The sequence below is a fragment of the Oratosquilla oratoria genome, chromosome 41 (assembly GCF_046742065.1).
Source record: "Oratosquilla oratoria isolate Oo_2021 chromosome 41, ASM4674206v1, whole genome shotgun sequence".
In the NCBI taxonomy this organism is placed as follows: Eukaryota; Metazoa; Arthropoda; class Malacostraca; order Stomatopoda; family Squillidae; genus Oratosquilla; species Oratosquilla oratoria.
In genome coordinates this window covers 123,599-137,822 of record NC_134817.1, presented here as the reverse complement: position 1 = coordinate 137,822, position 14,224 = coordinate 123,599, and the positions used below count along the sequence as shown (strand labels likewise).

Here is a 14,224-nt window from a genome sequence, read left to right as displayed (position 1 = left end):
TGGTAACTTCAATTTAGCTAGTCTCTTTATATGACAAGGCCATTTTTGTGGTTGCTGTCTGGATTCTTTAAATTTTCTTTATATTCTTTTTGGTACTGGGTGACAATGTCACAGCATACTGTGTGTGTGCCAGCTCAGTTTGTAGGTAATGCCTAATTGTATGGGGAAAGCATATGAAATCCAATGTGTTAGTATTTTTATTGGTTTAAGGATTTTAGGCACAATGTTTAATTCTAATTTTTGGAAATTTTTCAGTCACAGGTGAGATCCACCCAGTTTGTAGAATACATGTGTCGTGAGGTTATGCCAATGCTTGATCAACTTGGAGATAATTCCATGACCTTAGACATTCTCAAGATTATGGCTGAGCTTGTGCCACATGCTGGTAATTTGGAAGAAATTGAGAACAAAGTGGACACCATCTTTGTGCGATTACTGGTGAGTAATTATGCTATCTTTTCCTCTTCTTGATCTGTTTCAGTGGAGAGATTTGGCAAAAGAACCAATTGTTTGTAGAAGACTGATTGTGTGCATATACTACTTTGTTCTCTTGGTAGATTGTCCCTTTATAATTATCTCAGCCTATGTTAGTGTATATTAATAATGAAAATGGGATGCATTTAGAAGTTTTGTCTACTCTTCAATTTTAGTAATTTGAAGAGGAGTTTGATTGTATTGTACTATAGAAAATTGTTCTTGCAGGAGGTTATGCCACTTCCTCCTGATGGTGATGCTGCCACAGAAGTTATGGAATCTGGAATGAATTTAGAGTTTTCCCAAGTGGAATGCCTCTTGTACATTTTCCACCAGCTTGCGAAACACTGTACAGAATACTTGTCAGAAAATCAGAACAGATTAAAGGATTTCCGTCTAAGGTATTTGCAGTCCATGGTGTTGACAGCATTCTGAGGAATGTGCCATAAATGTTAGAAGATATGTTTATTTGCAGTAGTTTAGGTTTTGAAGAACCCTCGTGTTTAAAGCTGGTTGACTTGTCAATTAGACAATTTCTGCTATATTTTTGTCTGATATTATTGATAAATGTTGCCAATTTGTTTTCTGTCTTCCTCAGATTACAGTACTTTGCACGAGGATCACAGGCTTATCAAAAACGACTACGAGAAGCATTGGCTAGTAAAAAGGGGGAAGAACTCAAGTCAGAGGAGAATAAAATCAAACTAGTTGCTCTTAAAACAACAGCTAATATCAACACACTCATAAAGGACCTTTTCCACCAACCCCCTGCATACAAGGTTTGTAGATGTTTGGTTGTATATCATAGGAATTTTGGTAAAGAATACCTAGTCATAGTTGTATTCTGACAAAGAAAAGATGGATGGATAGGGTGAAGAGTTCTTTGGATACATGTGTTATGATATCTACCTAAGGATAACAGGCACCCAACCCTACCCAGATAGTGTAGGGATATGCATGGACTTTTGAAAGAAAAATGTTTTTCATTTGATACCTTATCTTTTCAGGCTACTATTGCTTTATCTTGGAAGCCTGTAACACCGAGCACTCCCAAGACCAATGGCAGTGCAGAGAAACGTCATGCACCAATTACATTTGATTCTACACCAAACAAAGTCCACAAAGGAGAACGGCAGATATATGCACCACCTCGCGACAAGTTCAGCAAGCAGGCTGGCCAATATAGTAAGTATTCAGGCATTTTGTATAAAGTTGATGTTAAGCCATGTTAATAAAGAATTTATAAAACCATTCCCCGTCTGGGGTATTGGCTGTATGTTATTGTGGCAGAGTAGCATGCAGTTGATACTTTAGGGTCTATATGGGGCGCCCCTATGGACCAGAGTCACACATCATTTTGTCTGTGATAGAGGAAAACTCTGTTCATAGAGAAATAATGACACTTTTACAATATGACTGTCCCTCTGTTATGCTGTCCCCCAACCCCTTGTTACTGTCCTGTACCATTTCTCTGAATATTTCCTTTTTTTTTTTTGCCTACCCTGTAGTGGGGGAAGAGAATGCTACCACCAAGTCTTTCCACTTGAGTCGTAAGAGGCGACAAAAAACGGGACGGGGATGGGATTAGGAGTCCTACTACCTGTATCCCCAAAGGGGACATTGTTAAAAAAAGTAAAGGCATAAGAGGGTCTAGGAGTTTTCCAACCAGTACCCTAAGGTTTGGGTCTTTTAATGTCAGATGAGAGTAAAAGGAAAGAGATAGGCAGTATGCTTGTGAGAAGAAAGATGGATGTGCTGGCTTTGAGTGAAACTAAAATGAAAGGGAAGGGGGAATGTGAGTTTGGGAGTGTAGCTGGGAGGTACTCAGGAGTGAAGAGGGGACAAGGGAGAGAAGGGGTGGCTATACTAGTAAGTGAAGAGATAGGTAAGCATGTAGTGGAGTGGAAGGAGGTTTCATCAATGTTGATGTGGTTGAAGGTGAAGGTGGGAAGGGAGATGTGGGTTTTTGTAAGTGTGCATGGACCTGGTAGTGAAAAGAGCGTAGAGGAAAGGGAGGCTTTTTGGGTAGATATAAATGAGTGCATAAAGGGATTAGGGAGAAATGTCAATGTAGTTGTATTGCTTAAAAGTGGCAGTTTGCCGACAAGATTGACGAGATAAACACCATATGAGGACGGAGCCTTTATTTGTACGACGTTTCGCTTATTACAGCTTTTTCAAGTACAAGTTGAGATACAAATGCTTGAGATTAAATAAGGGGAAAGGAGGGGGGGGGGAAGGAAGAGGAGGAGAAGGGGGGGGGGATTGGACACGGACATTTGGGCCAGCATTCTCATCCTTTCCCAGTGTCCAATCCCCCCCCCCCTCCTCCTCCTCCTCTTCCTTCCCCCCCCCTTTTCTCTCCCCGTTCCCTCCTTTCCCCTTATTTAATCTCAAGCATTTGTATCTCAACTTGTACTTGAAAAGGCTGTAATAAGCGAAACGTCGTACAAATAAAGGCTCCGTCCTCATATGGTGTTTATCTTGTCAGTAGTTGTATTGGTAGACCTTAATGCTTGGGTAGGAAACAAACCAATAGATGTAGTGATTGGGAAGTATGGATTTCCAGGTAAAAGTCATAGTGGAGAGTTGATGGTGGAGATGAGTCTTCAAAGAGAGTTGATGATAGCAAATACAGTGTTTAGGAAGAGAGTCAAGCAGAAGTACACTTGGGAGAGGGTGGTGGATAGAAGGGTGGCTGATAGCGTTAATAGAGTATGGTAGGAAGAGTTAAGGATGTACATGTTCTAAGGGGAGAGAGTGGGGGATTTACAGATAATTTTCTGGTGGAAGGTAAATTGAGAGTGGAGAATAGGTGGAGAAAGAGGAAAAGGGCAGAAGGTAGGGAGGTACTTTGAGTGAACTGCTTAAATGAGAAAGAAAAGGAGTATAAGAAGCTGAGAGAGGAGTGTGAGGGAGTGAAGAATAGAGTAGAACTAGAAGTGGAGGAGGAATGGGGATGGTATAAGGAGGGAGTCATAAGGTGTGCAAAGATGGTGTGTGGAACAAGGAGGGTGGGAGGAAATAGAAGGAAGGGTAGTGAGTGGTGGGCTGAGGAAGCTAAGAAACAGGGATTCATAGATTGGCTACAAATTAGGACGAGGGAATGGTATGAGAGGTACAAAATAAAGAGAAGGGAAGTTAAGCATAAGATAAAGGAAGCAAAGAGGAGAGCAGATGTGAAATGGTGTAAGAGTATGACAGAAAATGTTGAAAGTGATAAAAAGATGTTTTGGAAAGAAATTAAAAGAGGAAGAGGAGGCGAATTGGTAGAGAAGAAAAGGTAAAAGGTGCAGATGGAGAGATGATAATGGAAGAGAAGGCAGTGAGAGGAAGGTGGGCAGAGTATTTTAGGGAGTTGCTAAATGTGAGGGAGGAAAAGGTGGAAAGCACTAAGAAAATGAGTGAGGAAAATGGAGGATAAATAGGGAAAGGTGAAGTGAAAGCAGCTGTTAAGATGATGAGAGCAGGTAAGGCACCTGGGTTAGATGGATATACAGAATGAAGAATGGAGGTACAGTTATGGTGGACTGGCTGGTGATGTTATTTAATGTTTGTTTAAGAGAAGGTAGAGTGCTGGAGGAGTGTCGTGTGTTGTTCCGCTTTACAAGGGAAAGGCAGACAAGTGTGAGTGTTGTAGTTTCAGAGGGGATCAGCTTGTTGAGTGTAATTGGGAAGGCTTATGAGAGGGTCCTGAGAGGATTAGGAGAGGAACAGAGGGTGTAATTGGTGAAGAAGAGTGTGGTTTTAGGACAGGTAAGGGTTGTGTAGATCAGATTTTTGTGGTAAGACAGATGTGCGAGAAAGCTATAGGAAAAGGTAAGGATTTTTTTTTTTTGGCTTTTATAGATATGGAAAAGGCTTACGACAGGGTAGACAGGAAGGCACTGTGGGAGGTACTGCCTATATGGGATAGGAGGAAAGCTGTTAAGAGCAGTCAAGAGTTATTATGAGAGTATTAGAGCTTGAGGAAGTTGGTGACAGAGTTTGGGAGTGTGTGATAGAAGAAAGCTGAAGATAAATGTGGGTAAAAGTAAGGTGATGAGATGTACAAGGGGTGTAAGTGGCAGTAATGTGGAAGCGAGCATTAAGGGAGAGCAACTGTGGATAGTTTTATATACTTGGGTGCAAATGTGGCAGGAAAAGGTGGAGTAAAGGTGGAGGTAGAATGTAGATTGAGAGAAGCGAGTAAATGCCTTGGTGGATTAAAAAGTGTAATGAAGAATAGAAATTTGGGTATGGATGCTAAGAGGAGACTGTATGAAGGAGCGATTGTGCCAACGGCACTGTATGGGGCAGAAACATGGAACATAAGAGAGGAAGAGAGAAGGAGCTTGAATGTGTTTGAGATGAAGTGTCTGAGAAGTATGATGGGAGTTACTAGGCTAGATAGAGTGAGAAATGAGGAGGTGAGAAGGAGAACGGGTGGAAAGGGAGTTGGGAGATAGGATTGATGAAAGAGTATTAGGATGGTTTGGACACATGGAAAGAATGAGTGAAGAAAGACTAGTAAAGGAGGTATGGAAGGCAGATGTGGAGGGAGTGAAAATGAGGGGACGTCCTAGGATGAGATGGATGGATGGGGTGAAGGGGGCTTTGGGGAAGAGGGGAGTGTCTGTTGAGGAAGGACAGAAGACAGGGGTGAATGGAGAATGGTTGTATATGGAAGATGTTGTGATGCATGAGGTGGAATGGGGGGTGAGGTAGTGTGTGTGAGAAAAATTTTGACGCAGCCCGAAGGGATTTCTCCCCGTCCTCTCCTTTATATGGGGGGACGGAGAGGGGGGGGTCGCCGATTTAATGAAGCGGCCTTGCTGTGGATGTGCTGTGTCTTGCGACACTGCTTCTGACCCAGGGCAGTGGACAGGGTGCAGGGATGACCCGTCATGTAGGAGGTGCTAAGATGGGAGGGAGGGTGGAGGGGTGTGGAGTGTTTTCAGGGATGGAATGGGTGGAAATGATTTTATGCCTTTTCCTTTTTGGCTACCTCCCTAGTAAGGGGGAAAAAGCCTTGGTATATGTATGTATGTATGTATGTATTGAGCTTGTGTTAGGGTTGGAAATGGAGAGAGTGAATGGTTTGAAATAATGGTGGGACTTCGTCAGGGATGTGTTATGTCGCCCTGGCTGTTCAGTCTATACATGGATGGGGTGGTGCAAGAATTGAATGCAAGGGTAGTGGGTCAGGGGTTGGAGATAGTTGACCTCTTCACTCCGGGGCACATCGCACGTCTGGCAGCATTAGCTGCCCGACGTGCGATGTTGCGTCATAATAATCGCATTATAAAAAATAAAGTCAGTGCTCAATCGTTCATTCTCTTTCACCCGTGAATTTTGATAAGCATAGAAAATATGATGAAGCCAGTTTAGAGAGGATGGAGGTTACGTAGGTACGACTACAATAAATATAATCAAGATGCCGGCGTCGGCATCATCGCATGCCCACTTGCTCCTCATGATGCCTACGTAGGCGTCACCGTATGGAAGTGGTTAAAGAAAATGTAGAAAAGTGGGAAATAAGCCAGTTGTTGTTTGCTGACGACACTGCGCTTGTAGCAGGATCAGAGGAGGGATTGAGGAAGTTTGTGACAGAGTTTGAGAAGGTGTGTGAAAGAAGGAAGCTGAAGATAAATGTAGGCAAAAGTAAGGTGATGAAATGTACAAGGGGAGAGAGTGACAGTAGGCTGGAAGCATTAAGGGTGAGAGACTGGAGGAAATGGATAGTTTTAGATACTTGGGTGAGAGACTGGAGGAAGTGGATAGTTTTAGATACTTGGGTGTGAATGTGGCAGGAAAGGGAGGAGTGGGGGTGGAGGTAGAATGTAGATTGAGAGAAGCGAGTAAATGCCTTGGTGGATTAAAAAGTGTAATGAGAAATAGACATCTGGGAATGGATGCTAAGAGGAGGTTATATGAAGGAGTGATTGTGCCAACAGCACTGTATGGGGCAGAAACATGGAACATAAGAGAGGAAGAGAGAAGGAGTTTGAATGTGTTTGAGATGAAATGTCTGAGAAGTATGATAGGGGCTACAAGGCTAGATAGTGTGAGAAGTAAGGAGGAGGACAGGGGTGGAAAGGGAGCTGGGAGATAGGGTTGATGAAAGAGTATTAGGATGGTTTGGACTCATGGAAATAGTGAGTGAAGAAATATTAGTAAAAGAGGTTTGGAAGGCAGAGGCGGAAGGAGTGAATATGAGGGGTGGCGTCCTAGGATGAGGTGGATGGATGGGGTGAAAGGGGCATTACAAAAGAGAGGAATGTCTGTTTAGGAAGGACAGGAGAGGACAGAAGATAGGGGTAAATGGAGAAGGGTTGTGTATGGATGATGCTGTGATGCATGAGAGTGAGTGGATGGGGGGTGAGGAAGTATGTATGAGAAAAAAAATTGATGTAGCCCGAAGGGATTTCTCCCTGTCTTCTCCTATTCTTCATGAGGGGACAAAGAGTGGGGGTCACCGAATTTATGAAGTGGGCTCGCTGTGGATGTGCTGTCTCTTGCGACACTGCTTCTGACCCAGGGCGGTGGACATGATACAGGGATGACCCATCATCCAGGAGGTGCCAAGATAAGAGGGAGGGGAGTGGAATATGTAGGGAATGGAATGAGTGGGAGTGGTTTCTATGCCTTTTTCTTTTGGGCTACCCCCCTTGTAAAAGCCTTTGGTATATGTATATATGTATGTGTTGAGAAGTGGTACTAGAATGGAGCATTACAGGAGGGCAAACTAATGTATTAAAATGTTTTTTGTATTTGACATTTCAGCTGTCGGTGGTTTCCGAGGTGCCCGTGGTGGTGGACGAGGTCGAGGTTTTGGCAGAGGTGGTTTTGGAGGATTTGGAGGTTTTGGTCGTGGTGGATTCCGTGGCAATCGGGGTGGTTTTAGAGGAGGACGAGGCTTCAGACGTTACTGAACGATTATCTTAACCACTTGAGTGTATACACAACCAACAAATTTTATCTGTTTATTCATGAACAAGATTTGTTCAGATTCCAAGGAGAAAAAAAATGTATTTGGTGTAGCTGTTATTGTATCCCAGTACTCTTGGTGTACATTAGGCTATGGAGAGAAGCTGTACTGTGGGCTCTCTAAATTCCTACTGCAATATGGATCTAGGGTCAGCAGTTGCATTCAGACATTCTTTTCAATGAAAAATTGTGTTGGAGTTGGATGATGTATTCAAGCCTTAAGTGATCTTGCTTTACCAAGAGATGTATTCTTACACCTGTCATTGTTTTTTGTAATATTCTATTTTAAGGATTGTGGAGTGTTTATTAAATGAATGCTGCTGCTAATAAGTTAGCATTCGTAGTTTTTTATGTTTGATAATGCCAAGTGTTATTTCTTGTGTAAACTTGTGCAGTACAAAATTGTAAGTGGCTTTGTTAAAGTTGCTCCTTATTTATGTGTATAAGAATTAGCAAGGTCAGCTTAATCATATAGACAAAACAGTAGACTACCCTTGCAGTCTAAAAGTTTAATCTGTCAGGAAGTTGGTTGTAGTTTTGATTAGAGACATTATGAAGCCTTATTGCATCTTCGATTGCCTCTGGGCATAGAGTGTAGCTATCATAGCTTTGACTACCTTGAGTTTGCTGTGTTGATTCAAAGACCCTTCTTGAACATTAGGCCAGGGGATTCATATACAGTACTCCTACTGCATCCAGGGGAAGAAGATGGCTAGCCCGGAGGACGTTATCCATGGTGGCTGAGGAGACTATGAGGTAATGTGTGTGACGTAATGTGGCGGGCCCTGCCAGCTTCGGGTTGGGGTGGGGTGGGAGTTATACAAGTGACTAAGAGTCACATAGAAATTTATCACATACTGCTTCAAGTTACAGCCAGATCATTTGACACGTTTTTTCTTCTTCCTCAGGAATATTTGAATTTTTTTATACATTTTTTATTATTTTTTTTATTATTATTGTTATTTTACTTTTGTTTATTTATTTTTTGTTCCAGAGAGGAAAGGTGTGACAGCTCTTATGTTGCGGTATCTTGAGAATGAGCATTTGATATACTTTCTTGGTCAGGCATAGTGCTGAATGCAAGGAAGGTGTAGGGTGTCAAGCTGTTTCTTCAAGTATACTAAATTGTTTCATAATTAACAATCTGTTTCTCCCCCAGTGTTACATGGAGAGGAATGCTGCAAATCAAATGACCATGTCTTGTTAAATTTCAGGTGATCTTTGAATATTAAGGTGTTGCCTTGTAAATTGTTCAATTTTGTATATATATAAATGTATACCCATGTACATATACCATATATATATACATTGTGATCATATATGTGTGTGTGTGTGTGTGTGTGTGTGTGTGTCTTTTAGGAGACTGCAAACTTGTTGCAGCCTTTTTCCCTGTCTTACTCACTTTGCATCCCTCTCTGTTTCTTCCTTCTCACTTCACATTTTCCCACAACTCCTTCACTTCTTTTCCCTCCCACTTTTCTTCTTTCTTTTCTTTCTTCCCCTCCTTCCTTGTCCTCTTGGGGATAATGAGTCCATACATTGTAATCCTATTACATAGACATGGAGAGAATGATCTCCCCCACTATTTGTATTTATATCGTGTCAGCACTCGCCTTTTGTCTTGAGGTTGAGGAGCTGGATCAGACCCACACTACTTCTATCAAGATTGACAACACTTGGTTATGTAAGAGATCACAAGTAGCAACTGCTCACCACTTCTTCCTACTGCTGGAGTATAAGCACGTCCATGGACACTAATATATCATTACAGTTTGTATTCCTAAAGTTCTATGGGATGCCCATAGAACTGTTGATAACTACTGTGGATTTCCAATCATTGAAACTCTAAAGTACCATTGTTATGACTTCCCTTCCACCCCCACACCCTTTTCTTGTGGGGCCACACCTGTTGGTGGAGGTTGCTTGAGAACTGTGGGTCCTCTGCAGGAGAGACCTGGAGCAACAGATGGGTCTCCCTCTTCTGACTTGTTTCTTCCCTTCTTCCCTCACTCTTCTGTTTCCTTTTCCCTTCTTTTCTTATCTCATCCATTCCTGTCCTATCTATTCACCTTCCTGTCATCCCCTCCAGTCTTTCTGCCAGCCTTCCTGTTTCCTCTCCCTTACCATTGCAACTCCACATCTTAGGTGAGATATCCCCAGGGGTAGAAGTTGTTACTGGTGACAAAATAAAAGTGCAACACTGACAAATACACACACACACTCTCGTTCACATGCTCATTCATACAGCTCCCCTGCAGTCTCTCCCCTTTATTTCTCTCTCTCCATCTTTTCCTCCTCATGTTCTCCTCCTCACTCTTACAGCTCCCCTGCAGTCTCTCCCCATTTCTTCTTTCTTTCCACCTTTTCCCTTTCATGTTATCCTCTTCCACCAATTCTCTCTTTCCTCTCTCTCTCCCCCCCCCTTTTTTTTTTTTTTCTTTCTTCCTTCCTTCCTTCCTTCCTTCCTTCTTCCTTGCCCTTCTTGCCCTTTTGCCCCTCTTGTGGCCCACATCCCCATGTAGCCCTGTCTTGTTCCCTCCCCATTCTCATGTTGCTGCTCCCTTCTCTCTCTTCTCCCTCTACACCTCCTTCCCTCTTCCCTTTTCTCTCCCTCTCCCTCCTATATCTCCCTTCTTTATCTTTTCCTTTCTCACCCTCTTTCCTCCCCGTCCTTTCATTTCCTTTCTCACCCTCTTTCCTACCCTTCCTTTAATTCCCTTTCTCACTCTCTTTCCTTCCCTTCCTTTTCCACTCTCCTACCTATTTCCCTTCCTTTCCTGCCTCCAGTTTCCCATCCCCCACCTCCCCATTTTTCCCCTTCTCCCACTGCCTTTCCATCCTTCCCTTCTCCCTCTTCATCCTTTTCCACACCCACTACCTTCTCCTTTTCCTCTCTTCCAGTACCCCATCTCAGGTCCCAGGTCCTCATGCTCTCCCTACCCCTCTTTGTTATCCTCCATCCTGTCATTCCTGTCCTTTATTCTTCCTCTCCATCCTCTCTTCTCATTCCTCCTTATTCTTTATAGCTACATTCTTCCTCCCTTCTGTACCTCCTAATCCTTCCTTTCCATCATCATGTACCACCTCTTTCCCACTCCTCCCCATCCTCCATGATCCCGTTCCCACTACTACTCCATATTTCCTCCTCTGCTTCATTCTACCAACCTCCATTCTTCCCCCGTGATGGGAGCAGTTGTTATTGGTGATGAAAATCAAAGTACTCCCAATCTTTATTTGTCTCACCACCCTCCTCTCTCTCTCTACTCATCCTCCATCTTCATCCCTATCCCCCACCTCTTCCACTCCCTGTATTATTTTACCCATCCCTTTCACACCTTTTCTCTCCTCTCCACCACTCCTCTCCTGCATTCCTCTTTAGTCCTACAGTGTGTTGAATTTGTGTGAGGCCCATTTCAATGTCAAGGAGTTGGGGTTGGGGGGTTGCCCACTGTTTAAAAAAAGAGGAAGATAAAACAGTTTTAAGTTGATGGAGGTCTTGAACCTGGTCCAAGGACTAATATCTAGATGGAATTGAAGATTGTGAAGATAGGCAGTAGGGATATGATTTTGTTGGATGTGTAGCTTGGAAGTGTGGGCAAGTGTTGGGTGTTCAAAAAAGTATGTGGATGAAATTTAATCTGCATGGTATAAAAAGGAATGCATACGAGTGAGGCAAGATTAAGAGAAAGGAGATACCTTGTGCATTTGGTGTATATTTAAATGAGAATGCAAATGTAAATATGTGTTTAATGAGAAAGTAATGTGAAATGCATGCAAGAGTGTTTGGGTGTTGCTTCAAAACCTGAAGAACTGAATTGAAACATATTAGAACTATTTTATTTATTTATTTTTGGGGTGAGGGGGAACTGAGTGATACCTGCTCATAATGGTCCTTTAAGATGGATTTTGGAGATAATCATCTTCCCATTGCTCATTCTTAAATCCTGTCATTGTACTCCTCCATTCAAAGATGCAGCCCTTAGAGGTTGGCACTTCATCTCTGGACTGGACCCAATATCTCCATGTATCTTGACTCCATTTCTTCACAAGAGAGCTAACATCCAATCACTTGCTTCCTATTTCCTACCAAGGAGACTCAAACAAATACAGAAAATCATAAAATGGCATGGTGGCAGTGGGATAATGTCCATAAGGATAGAAGTGGTGGTAAACCAAACCTTGACTAACACACTAATACAACACTCAATGGTTCCTCCAACAGAGATGTATATGATTGCTCAAGAACCTTTGTTGATTGTGGAGCTGCAGGTTTCTGGTCAGTAACTTGAGGCAATAGATTATTTTGTTATCTGTTTCCTCATTTTTCTAGCCACATGATCTTTATTGCTACTCTTCCATTTTCAGCACCACCCCTCATCCCCTTTCCTAGCCTGACTGAACTCTTAATTAAAAGTGGGAAAAAAAAAAAATCAACTGTTGGACCACTGATGTATCCCCAGAGGGACAATACAGCTTTGGTACCTCACCATGGTGGTTTAATTTGGTTTGGTAAGGTTGTATGGATGATGTTAAGCATATGTGGTATGCTGTCTATTAGAATGAAGGTTGTGCATGATGTGCAAAACCAGTTTAATCAACTTGATCGTCTTAGGTGTTAGCTAGCACTCAAATGCAGTGTTAGTCTGCTGCACCTTTGATGTCTGCTGCTACAGAGGATTGGAAGATGTAATGACAGCAGCTAATTTGCCACTTAGCTACAATATGTGTGAGGGTAAATTTATTAAATGTTAACCAGTTTCTTTACTTTGCAGTCCATTCCCTCAGGGCCCAGTTTTTGTATCAAACAAGTTATTTGAGAATTTTATAAGTTTGTTTCAGGGTCACCATACTTTCTACAATGTACCTATCCAGTTCAATAGTAACCAATTTATATTTGTTTTCATTGAAACTTGTTACTGTGTTGTGCTGCCTTTCCTGAAGTAATCTCTATTTATGCTTCCAGTACAACCAACTTTTTCCTGATAACTGAAATTCCATAATCACATTTTTACAGTCTTCCAGTTCTAAGTGGTGCAGTTTTGCATGGAGATAATCTTGTATTCCCATTGTGGGTGTGTGCGCAGGTGTACACGTGTGCAAGGCTCAAGTTCGTTGTTTGGTCTTATCATTTCAAGAAAGCAAACCTTTGTCACTATTCATATGGATTAGCAGCATCAATTTAGTTTCGAGTCTGGGTCATTCCATTGCATGACACTGGAAGTGTGTTACCCATTGTCGAGTGTGTGTATGTGTGCATGTGTGTAGATATGTATATGTATGTGTGTATGCATGTATGTAAATATATATATATACACATATCGGAACCAGTGGTATAAGCCTACATGTGGTGGTCCTGCAACATCAGAGAAACTTGTCTCCATTTAGAATGTTCAGATTCCATGAACGCCACCATCTTGGTCTGGGATGCACCTCTCAGCAGATGTGAGCATTGATGTGATTTTAAATCAAGCTTAAGGGAGATATGATTGCTATATTTTCAGGGGGTTAATCTTATCTTGCAGAAATAAGCACCTTGCCAAATAGGAATTGTTTGTACAGATTAGAGGAGGGATAGCACTCTTGCTTGTCTGGACTATGCGGGCAGCCTAAATTCATCGATCATTAATTTATGGGTTGGTTGATTGACCATGATGGCACACACAATGGTGAACATCAAGATTCACAGGAAATAAGGCAAGCGACATTGTGAAGATTCTTTTTGCTTCTCAGCCAACATAATCCAAGGTTCTGGGTTTTTCTGATTAAATATAAATTCAAGGATCAAAGGATAGGTATTGAGGAATAAAAATGATTAAAAAGGATATCCATTCTTGGTTTGTTGTCCAGTTTTTCAGTGCTTGAATTGTCCACTCTTTGTTGTTGGTAATAGTAATTGTCCTTGCATGTTGAATCACTGCAATTTGTGTGATAATTTTTTGTTTTGCTGTTCAAAGGGATGTTGGCTCATTGGTTTCACCATTATCATGGTTATCATCATTAGTTTTTTCAGCACTCATCACAATGCTTTAGTTGTATTCTGGTATCCAGAGTCTTCATCAACCAGCCAATGTTCAACATCCTTTGATTTGGTAATTCTCTGCACTCCTAAAATTTTAAATTAAAGTATCTTTTGTTTTCAAGACAAGTGAAAAAAAAATGTGGTTTCCCATTTCAATTGGACACAAGTTCCACATATATGGTATTTCAAATTTTGGCAATGAACATTACAGACCTTGCATGTGTGGTTTAGGAACGGTGAACGTTTTTATTTTTTTTTGGAGGATTTGTGCACCTCAAGATTTTACCCAGACTTAACAGATTGACGTGACCACCCCTTGTAAAGGGGATGGCAGGACAACAGGTAGATTGTACTGTATATGCTGCTTGGTATTTTCAATTCAAGCTTCTTTTTTTAAACTTCGTGATAGGTATGTTCATATTTAGCATGAGGGCAGCATGTTTTTGAGGTGAAGGTGGAAAATTGGCACTTTTTTCTCTCCTGTCTTTGTTCATAGCATTTTTGTACATGGAAGACTTGAGAATAACCTTTTGGTGTGTATTTTTGCAGTTTTGTTTGGTAGGGGTCGGCAGCAGTATATTCATGTATAAAAGGTCTTGTGTATGTACATGCACAATTAAATTTTTAGAATTTTTTTTATGTTTGAGCTTTACAGGACCTGGACAATATTTACTTATTGTGCATGTTAAATCTAATTCTTGAAGCAGTATCTGATTATCCTGGGGAAGTACAGATGAAAAAGTGTTTTAAGGTTACACTTTA

At 41.7% G+C, this 14,224-nt stretch overlaps 1 protein-coding gene across 1 annotated transcript in view; it reads left to right on the top strand.

Annotated features, from left to right (window-relative positions):
• cass (apoptosis inhibitor cassowary) overlaps positions 1–11,873 on the top strand; it is a 28,073-nt gene extending 16,200 nt beyond the window's left edge. The window contains exons 6-10 of the mRNA XM_076177724.1: positions 256–438; positions 703–875; positions 1,073–1,253; positions 1,482–1,659; positions 7,240–11,873. Coding sequence (XP_076033839.1) covers positions 256–438; positions 703–875; positions 1,073–1,253; positions 1,482–1,659; positions 7,240–7,388 — 864 coding nt within the window. The 3' untranslated portion in view covers positions 7,389–11,873. The remainder of the gene's footprint in view (positions 1–255; positions 439–702; positions 876–1,072; positions 1,254–1,481; positions 1,660–7,239) is intronic.
• The last annotated feature ends 2,351 nt before the right edge of the window (positions 11,874–14,224 follow it).